The 20,942-nt window shown below is 39.9% G+C and overlaps 1 protein-coding gene across 3 annotated transcripts in view; it reads left to right on the top strand.

Annotated features, from left to right (window-relative positions):
* Nucleotides 1-566: 566 nt before the first annotated feature.
* The window catches only part of MAP3K19 (mitogen-activated protein kinase kinase kinase 19), a 68,724-nt gene continuing 48,348 nt past the window's right edge, over nt 567-20,942 (top strand). For 2 of the 3 annotated variants that reach the window (XM_082689283.1, XM_082689281.1), the window contains exons 1-3: nt 567-855; nt 8,250-8,451; nt 18,966-19,154. In XM_082689283.1, the coding sequence (XP_082545409.1) occupies nt 8,278-8,451; nt 18,966-19,154 (363 nt within the window). In that variant the 5' untranslated portion in view covers nt 567-855; nt 8,250-8,277. The remainder of the gene's footprint in view (nt 856-8,249; nt 8,452-18,965; nt 19,155-20,942) is intronic. The other variant, XM_082689282.1, reaches the window with a different exon arrangement.

Here is a 20,942-nt window from a genome sequence, read left to right as displayed (position 1 = left end):
CCATTTTTAGAAGAAAACCCCCTGCATCCTCCAATAAGTGGCATAAAAAAAACCTAACAGCACACAAATGGCAGACGACTCTATGTTTTAGAGCACCTTGAGTCTACTTCCTCATGAGTGTTTTTGTAGTCCACAACTTCAAGTCTCTTTCAGCTGGGTTTATTAGCATTTATGACTCAAACAAAAATACAGTCCATTTCCTAAAGACTTTGCTTGGGAATATCACAAGTCTAGGCAAGCAATAGGTTCCGATGGAAGAACTTTGATTCCTGGTGCTTTCTCAAACATGACTCTAAGAGTACAGCCAGTCTGGGGGTAACCTGATGGAGTCTCCTGCAGGGTACCTTAGATTTAGATTTGGAAAGGGATCCTTCTGGCACGTTATGGCAATAACAAAGTTTGGCTTTCCTGGAGAAAGTCTCGGTGAGGAAGATGATAACGGCAATTGTGCCAAGCATGGAAGTACACCAAGGTCCAACTCCTTCAAGCACAATGCTTGTTTTCCTTCCTGGATGATATTGTCCTGCCTTCAATTCTCAAAGCTAAATGCACAGTGGATGGTTGCCTGGGTGACAACCCGTAAACGAAGCAGTCTCTTTGCAACTAACTGGAGGCTTTGTGCACACAGAACCAGTTTTAATTATTTTTTTAAGTAAATTGAGCTGTGCAACATTGGAAAATAATCAAAGAAAAAAAATCTGTATCTATGCTGCTTTTCAATGGATCTTTTACTGAAGTGTGGGTTGACAGCTATCCCAGAAATCAGTGCCACAGTAAAATAGGATGACGTTGACTGCTGTTTTTCTTGGTCTTTCTTCAACTGTGTATCAGCTCCCTCGGCAAAACACAACATAGGTAAGCCAAATCTCCACTTTTCGGCACATTTTAGGTATGTCCCTGTGTTGCAACTTTTTTTCTTCTCCCCAGAGGATGTCCCAGAGGAGGAACGTCAGGTAAACTGATAGAGGAAACTATATCCTAATCTCAAATAATTATATCCTTAGAGTTGCTGTAGTAAACTATCTTTGATTTTTCAAATATCAAGACAGTCCTTTCTAATACCTATGTGAATGCCTCTAGATCACAGGCTAAACTGATAAAGGCTAGAAAAGTATATGAGAAAACTTCCTTCGATTTAATTATACCCAGGGACATCTTTCATTTTAGTTTAGTCACTTAAGTATATGTTAACTTTAATTGGTGTAAGTCTTCTTATTAACACTCAATACTGTATATATGTGAACTGGTCATATCTTCCCAACATGAAAAGGGGTTCTCATTACTTTAAGTCTTAATTACACAAGATTCCAAATGAAATGTACAGTGTAATAAAATGCTTTGTTTTACAAGGAGACTTCCCATGCACACAGAGATAAAAGACATTGGGTTTTACCAGATGCTAAACCAGATATCCCTGTGGAAAGAAATATTATTGCTTAAAAACCATTACTCAAAACAATCCTAAAAGGAAAATTAAGAAACATTTTCTTTTTTTCTTTTTTTAAAAGATTTTATTTATTTAACAGACAGAGATCACAAGTAGGCAGAGAGGCAGGCAGAGAGAGGAGGAAGCAAGTTCCCTGCGGAGCAGAGAGCCCGATGCGGGGCTGGATCCCAGGACCCTGGGATCATGACCTGAGCCGAAGGCAGAGGCTTTAACCCACTGAGCCACCCAGGTGCCCCGAGAAACATTTTCTTATTAAAAAAAAAAAAGAAAAGAAAGAAAAAAACTTGGAAATGTGCAGATTGAAGATCAGAAGAGTAAATGGAACTCACTAATAAAAAGCAATGTGGTATAATCTGGTATTTCGTGAAATTAAATACATGTGTCCATGCTAATTGAAAGAACTTACCTATGTATAGAAATCTGTTATATGCTGATCTAATCTTCATAGTCTTGCTCCAGCCACAGTTGAGTGTGTGAGATGATGAACGACCAAATAATGACCACATTGCCCAGTACGGTAGTGATTTGATTTGATAACATTCAGGTTGCAATTTGGTTTAACTCTTTTTTTTTTTTTTTTAAGATTTCATTTATTTATTTGACAGGCAGAAATCACAAGTAGGCAGAGAGCCAGGCAGAGAGAGCGGGGGTGTGGGGGGGGGGAGCAGGTTCCCTGCTGAGCAGAGAGCCCAATGCGTTGCTCAATCCCAGGACCCTGAGATCATGACCTGAGCCGCAGGCAGAAGCTTAACCCACTGAGCCACCCAGGCGCCAAGTTTAATTCTTTTTTAAAAAAATTTTTTGATTCCAGAGGTGCCTGGCTGGCTGTTGGTAGAACATGAACCTCAGGGTCATGAGTTCAAACCCTGAGTGGGCATAGAGCCTACTTTCAGAACAATAACTCCAGTAGAATGAACGCTATAGCCTTATAATAGTTTGGTTTAAATTTTAATGTGTATTTTTTTTTTTATTGGAATGGCAGCTACTACTTGCAAAATGCTCTCACTTAAAGGTAACATTAAAGGACTAAGCCACAACCCCTGAACATGCATTGTCATTTCATTGCTAGGGGGAATAACCTTGCAAAGAAGTCTCTTTGGGGTTTTATTCCCACTTTATGAATAAACTGGTGATATAAATATATATTCCTTGCCTAGTCATTATTTGAATATCTGATTTTCAGCTTTACGTTGTTTCTGAAGCTGTTTCTTTTACCTGTGATATTGCAAATACTGTTACATTTTCAAAAAGAATTATATAAATCCAAGTTTCAAAGCCGTTTACCGGGATAGATATGTATGCTGATTTTAAAATTTTTCTATGGCCTAATTTCAAGTGTGTCATTTGATCCTTCAGCCCCTAGCAATGTTCCAAGTACAATGCTTTTTCAATGTTAATGATAATGATAATGATGATTAAGTGACAGCAATCAACGAAATGTCTGCTTCCTTTGGAAGAGCTCAAAGAAAACAGTCAGGCACTACTGGTGGGAGTGTAAATTGGTGCAGCCATCCTGGGGAATAATCTGGTAGTATTTCGTGAAATTAAATACATTCAACTCATTCACCTTAGAGAAACTTTTGCACAGGGCCTAACAAGGCCTGAACAGGGATATTTCTTGCAGCGTTGTTTATGGAGTGGGAAGTTGGTGGCAACTTAGTTGTACGCAACCAAGTGACGGAATAATAAAGTGTGGTGGAGGCCTGCTATGCAGCCATTAGAAGCAAACAACCAGAGGTTTGCGTGAGTACAAGGTTAAAGCTTTAAAAAAAGGTATTAAAAAGTAACTAACAGGGTGCCTGGGTGGCTCAATGGGTTAAAGCCTCTGCCTTTGGCTGAGGTCATAATCTCAGGGTCCTGAGATCAAGCCCCACATCAGGCTGTCGGCTCACCAGGGAGTCTGCTTCCCCATCTCTCTCTCTGCCTGCCTCTCTGCCTACTTGTGATCTCTGTCTGTCAAATAAATAATCAAAATCTTTTAAAATAAATAAACAAAAAGTAAGTAGCAATACTATTTGTTCAAATTTAAGACAAGCCCTCATATGTAACAGCACTATATGCTTTTAAAGCAATCTAGCACATCAGATTGGCTCCCGTGAGGCAGAGGGAAGTGGGAGGGATCAGAGTTGAAGAAAGAAAAAATAAAATAAAACAAGAGGAAAACTAGATCCAGCCTAGTACTTCATCAATACTGCTAGTGGGTTAGTGGGTATGATTAACCCACTCCTCTTTACCTAGGATCCAAAGAAGTGAAAATAAGACTACTTTATGAATGTTCCTTTAAATACCAGTTGCATTAAGTCTTTTTGGGTGCTAGCACCCACATGTCTCCTGGGTGAGAGCCCATTTTGCTAACACCTGTGCCTAATTCTCTTCACCTCTAAAATATGGTAATAATACTACTCTCCTGATGGTGTTGTTTGGAATTAAATAGATAAGATATATGCAAAGCATTTAGAATGGCATATGGCATGTAGTAAGCATTCAATAAATGTTAGACAACATTGCTGTTATCATTATATTATTATTATTATTATGTAACAGCACTTTGAACAAAACTAGGGAGAGACTTGAAGAATTGATTCTCTATTTCAATTTTTTCTCTATTAGAAATTTAGGGAAAAATAGTATTTATTCTAAGAAATTTGAATCAAAAGGAGTAAGTGGTAATGCTAAATGTCAATTAGAAGATAAAACGAGGAGCTCTGGGTGGCTCAGATTAAGTGTCAGTTAAGTGTCTGACTCTTGGTTTGGGTTCAGGTCGTGATCTCATGGGTCACCGAATCGGCTCTGTGTCAGGCTCTGCATTCAGTGGGGAGTTTACTTGGAGATTCTCTCCCTCTACTCCTTCTCCCATGCTCACACTTTTCTCTTTCTCTCTCTCCATGTGTTACGTAAATAAATGTTTTTTTTTTAAAAAGGGGGAAGGAAAGAAAAGAAAACAAATAGCAAGAAAGATTAGATTCTAACCAAGGTCAGTATTTCCAGAAATTGTCTAATGATAGAAATCACCTGAATGCTTGAGCAAAAAAAAAGTGTGTCCAAGAGACAGTAAAAAGATAGGTGGTTGCCAGGGAATGAGGGTCAGGGGGTTGAATAGGTGGAGCACAAAGGATTTTTAGCAGAAAATACTCTTATAGTATAAAGGTGGTTATATATCATTATACATTTTCCCAAAGTCCTAGAGCGTACAACACCAAAAGTGAGTCCTAAGAGTAAATTCTGAACTTTGGATGATAATGATGTATGTAGGTTCATCAGCTGCAACAAATGTACCAGTGTGGTACTGGGTCTTGATAATGGGGAGGCTGTGTGGACAGGGGTTGGGGAGGGGTTGTCAGGGGTATATGGGAACTCTCTGTGCTTTCCTGTCAATTTTGTTGTGAACCTATAGTACCCTAAAAAAAAAGTCTATTTAAAGCAAGTCTACTAAAAAAAATGACTAAATAGGGACACCTGGGTGGCTCAGTAGTTTAAGCCTCTGCCTTCGCCTTGGGTCATGATCTCAGGGTCCTGGGATTGAGCCTCATATCGGGCTCTCTGCTCAGCAGGGACCTTGCTTCCTCTTCTCTCTCTGCCTGCCTCTCTGCCTACTTATGATCTCTGTCTGTCAGATAAATAAAATATTTTTTAAAAATGACTAAATAAAATGAGTCTATTAAAAATTTTCAAATTATCGCTTCTGGCCTTTTGGCTAAGATCAAGTGTAAAAATTTTCAAATTAAAACAAAAATGGGGGGAGTATCAAGCCTTATTCCATAAATGCTAAATTGAAGGGAACCTGGAAATCTTTATTCATAACTAAGAACAGCAAAATTCTTATGCTCGTGCTAGTTTAGGAAACTGCACTCACCTAAGGCCACATTTCGTGGAGAGCCAAGGAAACAAGACACCCTACTTATATGCTGGCTCTGTTGCTGACCTTGTTGATTATCATTCTATAAAAGCAAGTGGTTGCCTACCCCAGCATCAGGTCTTCCCCAGTTGCCCAAACACATCCTCTTGGACCCATTTCACATTTTCTATTGCCAATCAGTCACAAATCCTTTAAGTTTACTTTCAATTTCTATTTTTGTCTTTCTATTCTCTAGCATAATAATCTTCTCAAAATACCACTGTTCCTAAAAGACACTACTCAAAACTCTCCATGGGCTTCCCAGCTTGTTCAGAAGTAAAGTGTAAATTCCCTTCTGGTCCACTCTCTCCTCATTGACCCTGGTTGTGGGTCTCTTTCATGCCCTTCCCCTCTGTCAAAACTGTCGTTTCCTCTTCACTCCACTCCTCCAAATATTACTGATACCCTTTTTCCAACGGAGATGCTCCAGTCACATAACCATCACATTTCTCTGACATTGTAAATTTCATTATTCATTGCTTGATTTGACATTTAACCATAATTTTTTTTCCTTCCATTTTTGTCTTAGCTATTTTATGATATTTTCCCCTGTGACAGGTCAATGAAACAACTGAAAGACATATAGTAGCCTCTTAAATGAATGAATGAATTTATCAAATAGTATTATTTCTGGGGTGAAATACATGTTCTCTCTGAAAAAGAAGACTCTGTATAGTGTGGCCTATGAATTCTAAGGCATTTGTGTATAGAGAACATTAAAAACCAATTCTAGACATTTTCTTGTTTATTTTTGTCAACTTTTATCCATAAGATTGTACTATGAAATGGGCTTTCTGTTTTCTTGCTTTCAACAAAATGCCAGTTCATTGCAAGTAAATTGCCAGTTCAAAGAAATAACGTGCCTACTTGTAGTGACTATGGTATCAGAGGCTTTCTGAAGTTGGAATAAGAGTGTGACAAATGATTTTGTGCTGTTTCCAACAGCAAGAGGCTCCATGGGCGAGATAGTCTGGTGACTTCAAAAATTGCACTCTGAGGGGCACCTGGGTGGCTCAGTGGGTTGAGCCTCTGCCTTCAGCTCAGGTCATGATCTCAGAGACCTGGGATTGAGCCCCACATAGGGCTCTCTGCTCGGCAGGGAGCCTGCTCCCCCACCCCCTGGCTGCCTCTCTGCCTACTTGTGATCTCTATCTCTCTCTCTGTCAATAAATAAATAAATAAATAAATAAATTTTTTTAAAAAATTGCACTCTAAGAGATATTTCAATGATCTGGAAAGCTGAGATGGCATTTTTTTTTTTAAAGATTTTATTTATTTATCAGAGAGAGCGAGCACAGGCAGACAGAATGGCAGGCAGAGACAGAGGGAGAAGCAGGCTCCCTGCCGAGCAAGGATCCCGATGTGGGACTCGATCCCAGGACGCTGGGACCATGACCTGAGCTGAAGGCAGCTGCTCAACCAACTGAGCCACCCAGGCATCCCATGAGATGGCAAATTTAAAATACGTTTTTTTCTGGAAAATCTGGAATGATGGCCACCATGCTCTTCAATGACTCACATTGTACAAGAGTTACTGAGGATACAAAATATAAGGCATAGAATGTTCCTGCTACTGAGGAGTTTATGGTATTGTTAGGAAAATAAAACTTCCATAAAGAAAATAGTTACAGGGATTTTAATAAATGACACTAAAGAAAATAAAAACCTGGAACACCTGGGTGGCTCAGGTCTTTGGGCAGCTGCGTTCGGCTCAAGTTGTGGTCCTGAGGTCTTGGGATCAAGCCCCCGCATCAGGCTCCCTGCTCAGCAGAGAGTCTGCTTCTCCCTCTCCCTCTGCCTGCCACTCTGCCTACCTGTGCTCTCTCTCTCTCTGTAAAATAAATAAATAAAATCTTTTTTTAAAAAAGAAAGGAAGGAAGGAAGGAAGAAAAAAAACAAAATCCTGCAAGAATTTTAACCAATAAAATGTGCCAAAGCTTTTTAAAAAGTATTATTTATTTAAAATTTATTATTTATTTATTTAAATTAATATTTATTTAAAATTTATTATTATTTATTTAAATTTGACTAGCCAACATGTTGTACATCACTAGTTTCTGATATAGTGTTCGGTGATTTATCAGTTTCATGTAACACCCACTACTCATCATCTCAGGTGCCCCCCTTAATGCCCATCACCCATTTACCCCATCCTCCCTACTGTCTCCCCTTCCACAACCGTCAGTTTGTTTTCCAGAGTCAAGACTCTCTCATGGTTTGACTCTCTGACTTCTTCCCACTCAGTTTTCCCTCCCTTCCCCTATGACCCTCTACACTTTTTCTTATATTCCACATATGCGTGAAACCATATGATAATTATCTTTCTTTGATGGACTTAGCATCATATCCTCCAGTTCCAAACATGTCCATGTAAATCCTTTCTGATGGCTGAGTAATAGTCCATTGCATATATGAACCACATCTTCTTTATCCATTCATCTGTTGAAGGAGTGCCAAAGCTTTGGATATAGTACTTCAGATCTTTACCATTTGAAGAGGGGATTGTTATTTCCATTTTAGGGATGAGGAAATTAATCTTGGAGAAGCTTGAAATTAATCATGCTCAAGTAAGCTTGGGAATCTGTGGAGGAGAGATTTAAGCCCAGGTTCTTTAAGGTTCCAGAGCCTCTGTTCTTTCCATTCTAGTGTTGATCCATCCTTTCTTCTCCTGTACCACAGCATTTCTCACAAAGTGATGGTGAAAATTGTTATTTATAACTTGAAACATATGCACAGAGCCAACACTGATAGAATTACTGTTTCCTCTTTTTCAAAATTGTCTTTAAAACCATTATTTCATACATAAAAGAGGGGAAAGAGGTGACACTAAAGATAGAATATGTTACATTTGAACAACCCATGCTTTGTTGGTTCTTGTTTAATTAAATTGTTTCTCTTCTTTGGCAGGGTCAGGCGATTATGTGGAATTAGCAAGATGAATAAAAATAAACTGATTCATGATTTCCTGGAAGTAGTTTCAAGGGGTGATGTGGAACTCATCTGTGACTATATTACTAAAGTCCATTCCATCCTTGGAAACCTTGACTTTCAGCATCCAGAGACTGGGAATACACCTCTCATTACTGCAGCAGAAGAAAATCTAACAGAGGTACCGTGTTGTGTCCTGGGGCCCATGGGTAATCTTCTAAGCTAAGGATTTCAAGAATGAGGTGTTTACAAATAGCAAAACACTTACCTCTCTATGAAAGAATGCCTGAAGGCAGGCTTCAGAGGGAATGTGAAATGGCTTAGGATGGGGACAAGAAGATGAAAAAGACAATTTCACTCAACTGAGCAGGCTGATGCCTCTATAAATTCTTGAGAGTCTAAATGCAAGTGGACCCTCAACCCTGCTTAGCTATCTCAATATCCTCTCTCTTGATGATATTCTTAGCTTTTTTTTTTTCTCTTTTGACTCCTTTCTAGTAACACTTTTTAAACAAATTATAAAATGTAGCATATAAAAATGTATATACAGCTTAAAGAAAAATAATGACACTAGCACCCATGTACCTATCATCCAAACCAAAAATTAGATGCTGCCATGCCTCAAAAGCCTTTTATATTCTCCTCCTGAATTGTGTCCCCCATCTTTATAATCATTATCCTAAATTTTGAGTTAATCATTTCCTTTGTGTTGTCCTCTCTGCTTATATTCCTAAATAATGCATTATTTACTTTTTCCTGTTTTTGAATTTTACAAAAACAAACTTATACTACATGTGTTCCTGTCTAACTTCCTCATTCTTATCATTGCATTTTTTTTAAGATTTTATTTATTTATTTGACAGACAGAGATCACAAATAGGCAGAGAGGCAGGCAGAGAGGAGGAAGCAGGCTTCCCGCAGAGCAGAGAGCCTGATGTGGGGCTCGATCCCAGGACCCTGAGATCATGACCTGAGCCGAAGGCAGCGGCTTAACCCACTGAGCCACCCAGGTGCCCCATCATTGCGTTTTTTGATATTCAACCATTTTGAGACACATAACTTTGTGGGGTTTTTTGTTTGTTTGTTTTTACTGGTGTCTAGTAATACGTTTATGCCACAACATATTTGTCTTTCCTACTTTGAAGGACACATGGGTGCTTTCCATATTTATGTTATTACAGACAACAATGCTACCTTCCATTAGAATTTAATATGTTTAGGTATCTCCTTTCTGATGACACACAAATAAACAAACACCTCCACTGATCCCACATCCTCCTCCAACTACACCCTCTCCTCTCTCAGACTTTTTCATCTGCAGATCTATGTCAAGAAATATGAAAGATCTACGATTTTACTCTGCTTATAAGCTAACAAATTAGCCTGCCCCAATTTCTTAGATCCTTGGCATAAGACATCAAAGCCCTTTGTAAGAGACAAAGAGCACTTTATTACTCATAACAATAGGATTGCCAGGATATTATCAGTTTTGTATCATCTCACTCATCCTAATTCCCACATAATAGTAGGAAGAGGACCAGATGACCCCTGTTCAGACAGTAGGTTGGATTGCAGGACAGGAGCTCTAAATTTAGGGAGCCCAAATCTTTTATAATGGGTAGTAAGCAAACCTAATCCTTGCTTCCAAGGCTGTTCACTACACAAGCAAGCTTGAAAAGAGTGTCTGGGGCAAAGGCATTCCGTGCCTCTGCTCATACAACTTATAGAAATGTGAGAGACCCAGAAAGTCTTATTTCCTAAAAATATCTACCTTTCATTTCTACTCTGTCTTGGCTCCTGGTGAATTTTCCCATGTGCATACCACTCTGATTAATCTGACCAACAGAGGTGGAAACCACATCCATTAATTTGTCTCATACAATATTCAGTTAAAGCTACTATCAAGAGAACTCCAAGCAGAGGAACAAGGCCATACTGTAAACTAGTGTCAATCATGCCATCCATGGTCTTGAACCCCTCCAACTCAACAAATGCCATCAACCAGATGGTTTTCTCCTTAAGTTTCTCTGTTGATCTTCTCCCTTGGTCCAAGGCATCAACCCAGGTATTGCAGTCTCTATCAGCCATTGCACAGACTTCACCTTGACCCACAGGAGGAAGTCTAGAGCAGTTCTATCATTCGTTATCTATTCATAACTACCCTGGCCAGTGACTTGACTGCTGACCTGAATGTCTTGCAGGGATGAGGTGGTATCATTGATAACTTTAGCTAAAGGCAGAAGCAAATTTTGTTCTACTTTTTCTAATTGGACATCTGTCTTAGGGATAATTGTCCACAAGGGGCACATAAATGACAAGTCAGCTATCCCTCGGGGAAACTCCCTCAAGTAACCAATGGTAGCTTCATTTTGGGAAAGCTCTGAAGTCATCTGAGGCTACATATCTACAGATGGTATTTACTTAAAGATTGGAAAGTCTCTTAGGACCACCCGTAAAGCATAAGTCATTATGTTTTCAGGCGCCATACAAAGTAATGCCAGGTTTCTCTATAAGAGCTATAATCCTGGGAGTACCCCTTGGGCAGAAAAAGGTAGTGTTATCAATCATTGGGCTTCTTTGAGTGGGACCTACATTAGTCAGGGGGCACAGGTTGACAGTGTCTCCTTGTGATCGTTCAGCTGGCTGGTTGGTCTTAGGATTCCCAGTTCAATCTGAATAACTGAGTCTGGTCCTTGATTTGGGAGGATTATCAGTCCTATTTGTCCCTGCCAACAGCTAAGTAGCATTCATCCACCCTCACAGAATGAGGAGTGATGGCTGTGAGAATGGGAGTGGGAAGAAATCTGGAGGTGTGGACAGATGTTTCACATGGAAGGTGCAAGAGGTGGGGCTGTTGACTGCAGTTAGTATTAGACTCCTAGGCAAAGAAGGGAATTGGCAATCGAGTCATGATCAGGGCTGTATGGCAAGGAATGGAAGACCCAGTAGTCAGTCACATGTAAGGTGCTTTGAAGAGTTTGGGAAAGACTCTCCAAGAGATTTTCTTTCATGAAGAAAATGTCCTGGGTAGTTCTAAAGAACAAAGGTCATCAAAGTCTCTCCCTTCCCTGTACTCCATAAGGTTGAAGATGCTCTCTCTTTAGGTATCCTCAAACACCACAAAGTCTACATATCCTATTTCAGTGGCTGCAGCTTCACCCCTGTAACAGTTCTTTACTTCGTGTCCGGTCTGTGTTGGTGGCTGTATTGTCATGTCTAATATGATGATGGATTCAAGCAGCAGGGGAGAAAATCAGGGTTGTACAGTATCAATCAGTAGTTTTATTCTTGTCTATCTCATCAGAGAATGGACTCTTGCCATGGGCTTCTACATGAGTTGACCCAGATAGTTTGCTTCCACAGTTCATGGCCCTAAAGAGAAGTGCTTTTTTAAATCTTCCAGTCTGTAATTTTCTAAGTGGCAGACCCAACAGCCAGACCACTGGCAGCAGCCCAAGAATCAGGAAAAATATAACAAAGCTTATTACGAGGAGTATTGGCCAGGGCTACGAGAAGTGCCTTGAGTTTTACACACTGAGTGGAACAACCATGTCCATTACCAGTTCTGCATAGCTGGCACTGAGGCCAACCAGCTGCAATAGCCCAGTGCACACATCAACTTTCATCTTGACTGAACCATAATGGACACAGGCCCAGGCACTTAGGGGAATCCCTGAGAAGCGAAGTATCCTTGGCCAGCAGTTTTGCTTTAGGTGGTAGCAGTGGGGATGGGAGGGTAGAATTTCCAGCAAAAGAAAAGATACCATTCTTTCATGTAAAGCAAAGATGCCAATGTGCCTAGGCTGGTTACATTCTTAAATACACCATATCCATTGGACAAAGAATGCTTGTTGGGCCTTTCCTTCCTTGTTAGGCATTGAGTTCTGGTTCCCCCAAATGGAAATATCGGACACAAGAACCACAAGATCTCCTTGGATAAGGCATTCAGGTTTGACAAAAACCCACTAGCAAGCTAATATCTGCTTTTATTTATTTAGTTAGTTACTAAGTAATTTCTACACCCAACATGGGACTTAAATTCACAACCCCAAGATAAAGAGTTGCAAACTCTACCAACTAAGCCAGCCAGGCACCCTTAATATCTGCTTTTTCTAAGTGATATCCAGGGTGCCTGGGTGGCTCAGTTGTTGGGCATCTACCTTCAGCTGAGGTCGTGATCCCAGGGTCCTGGGATTGAGCCCACATGAGCTCCCTGCTCAGTGGGAAGCCTACTTCTCCCTCTCCCACTCCCTTGCTTGTGTTCCCTCTCTTGCTGTCTCTCTTTGTTAAATAAATAAAAAATAAAAGTGATATCCCTAGTAGACATGCTGAGGAGACAACAAGTCCAAATCCCCAAGAAATGCCTCCAGATAGAGACTATTTCCCTTTGCCAGAATTTTGCCCAAATGGCAAAATTATTAGTCACAGGGACTCAAAAGGATCAGGAATTCTAAAGATACTAGCACTTCTCTACATACTAGCTCGTCACAATCAGAAGAATCCTCTTGATACTTAATGGGATGGGGAAATACACATAATACATTAATTCCTATTATACATTCAGATAGAAGCCACAGCAGTAATCCACTGACTTGGCCCAACGGGCCCCACGTACAGAATCATGTTAGCTTTCTTTGCTAACTTTGCAAACTTTGCTCAAACACCATTAGCTGAATTCAGACACCCACTTTTCCCAAGGGACTAGACAGAATGGTGACTTGGGAATCTGAATCTAAGAGAGCTGTAAAAGTTTGAGTCTCTCCTTCCCCAGTGTTTGTCACATAGTCATGTCAGTGGCTATGACTTTCAGGCCCTTTTGAAGACTGAGTGTTCTTGGTCCCACTTAAAATGATCCTTCTCCTTAAACAGTTGAGGTCAAGGTACTGGGGAAGGGAAGGATTAGGAGCATGGTGGAAGAGAGTTGCTCCAGACCGATAAGCAGAGGATATTTACTTTTGGTTTCCGGAAGCATTGAGGTTTCTTGCTTTTCAACAAAATGAACTTCCAATGTTTTTGGTCCATACAAAGCACTTAATCATGTGGCAAGGTCATTATTACTGACACCATCTATTTCAGCCTCAGAGATCCTTAATTTAGTGGCCATAGCTACATTGCTTTCTGACTAGAACTGCAGGTTTTGCCCCCTTTGATTGACTCAGGTTTGGCTTTTCCTTGCAGGAGCTTTTACAAAAAAAAATTTTTTTTAACTTTTTAAAGGATTCTACCTTAATCTGAATTATTTGCTAACCCTTTGTCATGATAATATCCTTATATTTTCACCTGATTTTAACATAGGGATAGGGGAGTTTTCAGAGTAGTGGGGGTAATCACAAAAATCTACTGGATTTCTTTGTCATTTTCTCTCTCTCCAATGGGTCATCTTCATTAGTATTATAACCCAATCCAGCCCAGTAAGAACCTGAACATCCACTTCTGTGCTTTATCGTGGGAATTTGTCTATCTCCAGGAAATCTCCCCAGGAGGTCCAAAGCTCCCCCTGCAAAAAATTCTGAGACTTTTATCATTAAATGGACATAAGTTTGTCAGCAGGAAGGGCTGACTTGTAATAAAGCTATTATCACTCTTCCTTAACAAATATAATGCATCTCACCACCCAGATCCCAAATGAATGAGCCAAAGTTCAAAGTTTGCCTGTTTTTTTGCTCATATCAGTCATGAACTTTCCTTCTTTTCTGCAGTGGAGATATGCATCTCAGTAACTGTTGTCTGAAAGGGCGTAGAATCTTCTGCCTACCCAGGACAAATCGTGTATTATAGTGGCATGGGACTGAGGCCGACTGCCAGTTTGGTGAGGAAGATAGCAACGATAGAAAAATTATTAAAAACCAGGGAGCGATTGTTTTTTTAACTTATTTCTTATTACTCAGCCTTTTTTTTTTTTTTTAAAGATTTTATTTATTCATTTGACAGAGAGAGAGAGAGAAAAAGAGAGACAGAGAAAGGGAACACAAGCAGAGGGAGTGGAAAAGAGAGAAGCAGGCTTCCCGCTGAGCAGGGAGCCCAATGCGGGGCTCAATCCCAGGCCCCCAAGATCATAACCTGATCTGAAGGCAAACGCTTAACAACTGAGCCACCTGACTTTGACTGCCTCCCAGTTCCTTAAAGAGGCTTTGCTAGTCACTAATATGGGGGATCGTTTATTGCCCAACTGACCATACAATTTGGTCAGCCTATTTGCTACCACTTCCTGTGAACTTTCTATAAATCTCATTAATAACCCCATGACGCCCTCATTGTTCCTCTATCATTTCTGTCTCTCTGATCATCTCATCTTTTGCAAAAACTAGTAACTGCGAAGCATCTGGGATTTTTCCTTACTTGTCACCCAATAAGTTAGCTTACCACAGCTTCAGAATCTGGCAGAAGACATGAGACTCCTGGGTCAGAGAAAAATAACTGTTTACTGTTCACAACAGTAATGGTCAGAATATCAGCATTTCCTTCAGTTTCTACAAGCCAACATAAGGAAGTGATAACTGTACATGCAGTGGGTTGAATAAAAGATGGGAAACCTGAGTATTTCACAGTAGACAGTAAGCATGTTTTCCCAATGTTCCTAATGCTCCAGAAAGAGACGCTGTCTCTATCTTACAAAGCCATTCACTGTATAAACATCTTTGAAAACATGGTCTGGAACAAAGCTCACCTCTGTGAGCACCTTTGCTCACAAGACCTACAAAAACACAAGTTCCTGGAGTTTCTGGAGAATTGTCTTCAACAGCCCCTCTAAAGAGTGGTCCTCTGGTCAGTCCTCACTGCCTCCACTTTCTCATCACTTCAAACTACTGCCGTCTGGCACTGTTCTCTACCAGTCCATTGAAACCGCTCTTGGTGATGTGACCTGTAATGTCCTTAACATTGGTATTCCTTAATAATACTGGTATGGCTCCTAATTCTGTATCTCAGCCCACATCTCTCACCTGAATTCTTCTCTCTCTGTGTGTGTATAATGTTGAGCTTCCAACCATATATCTCTGCTTACATGTCACAGATCTCAAACGTAACATATCCACATTGTCTTCATTGTTTTTCTCTCCAAATCTAATTCTCCTGAGGAGCACTAGCATCAGTGATTTCCATTTTGTGAAGTAGCATCACTCACTGTTTATCTTAAATCTGTTTATCTTAAATCATTCACTCACTCATTCCTAAAATATTTATTCATGTGGTAAGAGCTCTCATAAGGTGGACTTACATTCTAATGAAGGTGAAACACAACAAATAAGAAAATAAAAAATGCTTAATTACATTACAAATTACTGTTAGTGCTTTGAAGTAACCAATAGACTGATTCCTTGTTTGATAAGGTGGACAGGAAAATCTTCACTGATATGGTTACATTTACATTAAAACTAAAATAATGATAAAGGATGACATTTGAAGAACAATTGGGGAAGTAGGGATAACAGAGATAAAGCCTCTTGGTTAGGAAAAAACTTGCATATTTGAGGTAAAAAGATGACTAGAACTTGCAGAAGAAGAGGAAGATTAGCATAAGATGAGGTTGGAAAATGGCAGGGCCCAAATCCTGCAAGACCACAAGGCATGAAAAGGTATTTTTAAAAACTGCTTTAGTGAGATATAACTCACATATCATACAATTCACCCATTTAAGGTGGGTTTTAGATCACCACAGTCAATTTTAAAAACATTTTCGTCATCTTAAAAAGAACTACTCACCTCCCTTCCCACAAAAGAAACTCTGAACCCATTAGCTATCAGTTTCTGTCGTTCCTCCTTTTCCCCGCCCTAGCCCTAAGCAATTACTATTCTACTTTCTGTCTCTATAGATCTTCCTATTCTGGACTTTCATGTAAATGAAATCATACAGCATGTGGTCTTTTGTGATTGGCTTCTTCTACTTAGCAAACTGTTTTCAAGGTTCATGTTGCAGCATGTATCAGCACTTCATTCCTTTTCATAGTCGAATAATATTGGGTTATATGGGTATACCACATTTTCATTGTTCATCTGTCCATTGACGGAAACTTGAGTTGTTTCCCTGTTTTAGTTACTATGAAAAAGGCTGCCACAAACATTTGTGTGTAAGTGTTAATGTGGTCATATGTTTTCAAATTCTCTTTCATTCCTCTTCCTAGGCGTGGAATTACTGGGTCATATGGGAACTCTATGTTTAATCATTTGAGGAACTGCCAGAATGGTTTTTAAAGTGACTGTAACATTTACAACAGAGTGTAAGGGTTTTTGATTTCTTCAGAACCTTGTGAACACTTCTACTTTCTGACTTTTTGAATGTAACCACTGTAATGGGTTTCAGACAAAGGTATTTGGAAATGGAGAGACCGATTAGAAGGTTGTTGCATTGTTTCAGGCCAAAGATCACTGTGGTCTTGTCCTCAGTGGTAGTAGGGAAGCTAGACAAAAATGGACTGAAGTGAAAAACCTGGGAATTATCTTGATTTCTGGCTCACCATCAACATCCACATCTAATGAGTTCTACCTCCTAAATGTTCCTGAATTATGCCCTCAGTTGCTCCATTTCTATTACCACTTCCCTGATTTGGTACCATTTTCTCTCCATGAGGCCACTGGGTAGTCTCATTGGTCTCCTGACTTTCGTTCTTCCCACAGTGGTTTCTTTGAAGTGCTGACCTGATCATGTCATCTCTCTGTTTAAAATCTCTCACTGCCTTCCCATTGTCTTGAAGATACAACTCTAATTCCTAAAGGGAGTTGGTAAAGCCTTTCAGGATTTCTCTACTGTTGACTTCTCCATCACATTTCTTTTTTTTCTTTTTAATATTTTATTTATTTATTTGACAGAGAGAGAGATCACAAGTAGGCAGAGAGGCAGGTAGAGAGGGGGGGGGGAAGCAGGCTCCCCACTGAGCAGAGAGCCCAATGCGGGACTCAATTCTAGGACCCTGAGATCACGACCCGAATGGAAGGCAGAGGCTTAACCCACTGAGCCACCCAGGTGCCCCTCCATCACATTTCTTTACCCTCCGTTCTCCATCCTGAGCTCCAGCCATGTCTAATTTAGTCTTCCAGAGCTTTGAGTGTTATTTGTTCTTTTGTCCTCTGTATTAGTCATCTTGGGCTTTCTGTAGCAAACACACCATGGCTGAGTAAGTCCAATATCAAGTAAGTAAGTCCAATATCAAGATTCTGGCCAATTTGGTTTCTGGCAAGAGGTTTTTTCCTGTCTTATGGATGGCCACCTTCTCTCTGTGTTCTCACTTGGCAGAGAGAAAGAGAACAAGTTCTCTTAGGTCTCTTCTTATAATGACACTAGTCCTATCAGATCAGGGCCCCATTTCTAGAACCTAATCTAACCTTAATTGCTTCCTAGAGGTCTCCTCTCCAAATACAATCATATAGGCCTTCAACATATGAATTTTGAGGAGAAAGAATTCAGTCCATAGCATCCACAGTACTTTGTTTACACTATATCTTTTGCTTCAAACAATCTTTCCCCTAGTCTTTGCCTAGTTAATTGAGTCTGATCCCTCAGTTCTCAGCTTAGACATTTTCTCTACAAAGTCTTGCTTGCCCCAATGAGACAGCTTAAATTCATTTCTTCTAAGTGACACCTTCACTCTTCTATATTTACCCTATCACTCTATTTCTCACACTATGTCACAATTGCTTTTTTATCTGTCTCTGTTCCTCATTAGTTTGTAAATGCCTTAAAGGCTGGTCCCTGTCTTGTTCACTGTTGGAGCCTCAGCACCAAGGACAGTTCTTGACTCATGCTAATCACTCAATCCCATTTGTTGAATAAATTATGCATCAACATTTTGAATAGGATTTATTTGCTTCCTAGAAATATTTATGGAAATACTGGCAACTTTTGAGAATGTTTGTCTAAGTTTGGGGTTTATATTTTATTTTTTTCTAGAAGATTTTATTTATTTGAGAGAGAGTGCAAGAGCAAGGGGAGGGAGAAGCAGACTACCTGCTGACCAGGGAGCCCATCGCAGGGCTTCATCCCAGGATGCTACGATCATGACCTGAGCCAAAGGCAGACATTTAATTGACTGAGCCACCTAGGAGCCCCAGGTTTTGCATATTAAATTACAGATCATACTAATAGGACTTTGATGCTTTATGTGGGTTTAACATAATATATTCACAAACTTCTAATTTTAAGAAAAGAATAGTATCTCCAAGGAGTGCCTGGGTGGTAAAGCATGTGACTTTCTTTTTTTTTTTTTTTTAATTTTATTTATTTGGTGGGGGAGGCAGACTCCAGGCTGAGCATGGAGCCCAATGCAGTGCTCAGTTCCAGGACCCTGAGAACTGGCCTAAGCCAAAGTTAGATGGCCTAAACCAAAGTTAGATGCTTAACCAACTGAAGGACTCGGACACCACAAGCATGTGACTCTTGATCTCAGGGTTGTGAGTTCAAGCCCTGTGTTGGGTATAGAGATTACTTAAAAATAAAACCTTAAAAAAGAAAAGAATAGTATCCCCAAACCATCCGTGTCATGGAGATTTTTGTTTTCCTAATTTATAAAAGGCAAATAGCAGCCATCGGCATTCAAATCAATTCTTCATTTTTATGCCCCTCTTATTCTCCCTTCGTACATCATGAATCAAAGCCATGTCTAAGTTTTCCAAGAAACCCTGAAGATACTGTTTGCATTCAAAAATGTAAATAAGAATGTTGTGATGTTGCAGGTTGTTGAATTGAATGTTGTGATGTTACAGGTTGTTGAATTTCTTCTGGAAAAGGGAGCAGATATCACCCTTTGTAATTATAGCAATCAAACTGCAGTTCACGTGGCTAATTGCAATGTGCGAAGACTACTCTTGGCCATCAGTGGAATCCAGGCTCCCCAAATGCAACTTCTACAAAGTTCATGGCAAGGTGATCTTGAAAAACTTCAGCACTTGCTGGTCAGTTAAATTGATGTTTGCTTCTGCCTTTGGGTGGGTAAATGGTAAGAAAAGCCTAGACTATATAGGACTCCCTTTTTTCTTTTTTTTTTTTTTAAAGATTTTATTTATTTCTTTGTCAGAGAGAGAGAGGGAGAGCACAGGCAGACAGAGTGGCAGGCAGAGTCAGAGGGAGAAGCAGGCTCTCTGCGGAGCAAGGAGCCCGATGTGGGACTCGATCCCAGGACGCTGGGATCATGACCTGAGCCGAAGGCAGCTGCTTAACCAACTGAGCCACCCAGGCGTATAGGACTCCTTTTAAAGAAAAATAAGTTATTTTCAAATGCAGTCCCAGAAAGCTTCAGGAAGAATATAGGGGAAAGAAACAGGATCTAAGAGGATAGTAGGGTGGAAAACAGGGTAATAAGAGAACACAGCAGCAGCCTGTTTCCACCTTCCTCCAGCTGGATGTTAGAAGTCACGCAGCACCCACGGGAAATGATATGCTCCCAGGATGTCCCTAGAGAACGGCTGTCAACTTGCTCAGAGGAGCTCCCTTGACATCATTGCCATTTGTGCAATTGCTGTTTAGATCCCTTTGGACCAGCTGCACTTATTATCTTTATCCTGAAAAGGGAATCAGAGAGCCTCTGCTTTGCATAATATTTAGTTGTAACTAGAGGAGTTAAGAGGGTGTGTTTTTTAAGTGCTTCCTTCTCTGGATATTGATCTTCTTGTTTAGATCTTCTAGCCACAGACACGCTTTCCCAAAGTAACTTACGAAACCATATGCATAACCAGGGACTTTAATTATTGGTGACCGGCAACTGTCTATTCTTGGTATTTACCTTCAGAGACACTTTCAGATCACATGACCTTCCAACTGAAAGAAAATCAATTGCTGCTAGGAAACAGTTTCTTCCAGTCCCTTATGGTAGAGATACAAACAGATAAAGAGAAAGTGAACAGAATTCTGTCGCCTAGAGTTCAAGGAAATCTACAACAAAATCCAAAGGACTCTTTAAATTCTTTTGTTGTATTAAACCATAGTCTAAAATTGCCATATGTCATAACTGAAGTTTAGAACACTTTTGAAAGACAATAATTTTATTTCAATGGTATTTGTAATAGTTGTTATAATACAATATGTTTTCATAACCACATTTTTTCACCGTAAATATTAGCAGCCACTTTTTAAGAAACTGGTGCCTATAACTGAATCCAGAACTTAATAAGCAGATGCTGAATTAAAGTGCTATTGTAAGACTATTCTCAGCTCAAACCTTTCATGCTGGTTCTAACTAAGAATAAACATTGATATAAGAGGTAGCTTCTTTTCAGAGACTGAAAAAAATATTAACTAATTAATTCCCACAGCACCCCTCTGAGGTAATATCATTATCTCTAGTTTGTCCCTAGAGAAAGTGAGGTAGAAACGTTGATATGGCATAAAGTGAAATAGAGTGGAAATTAGTGAATTGCTTTGGTCTATAAAATAAGCAATTTGGATACTTTGGCCTTACAGTGGTTTTTCAGTGGTGAATTATCCAAATTAAGTTCCATTTTCATTAAAACAACAAATATCACCTATATACCCACCTCCATTTGACTGTACATAGACGGTTAAGTGAGCTACATTCTTCTTGTGGATCATTCATTCATTCCACAAATGTTTATTGAGCACGTGTCAAAACTCTACTCAGTGCTTTCCATATGCTGTCTCCAACCATCAAAACAACCTCACAGAGGCAGGGAGTCTGCCTTCCATCTCCCTTTGCCTGTCCCTTGGTTCAGCTCATGCTCTCTCTC

This window comes from Mustela nivalis, assembly GCF_964662115.1.
Source record: "Mustela nivalis genome assembly, chromosome: 11".
NCBI classification, from domain to species: Eukaryota; Metazoa; Chordata; class Mammalia; order Carnivora; family Mustelidae; genus Mustela; species Mustela nivalis.
Note: the sequence above shows the minus strand (reverse complement) of the source record. Positions and strands in the feature narration are given on the sequence as shown.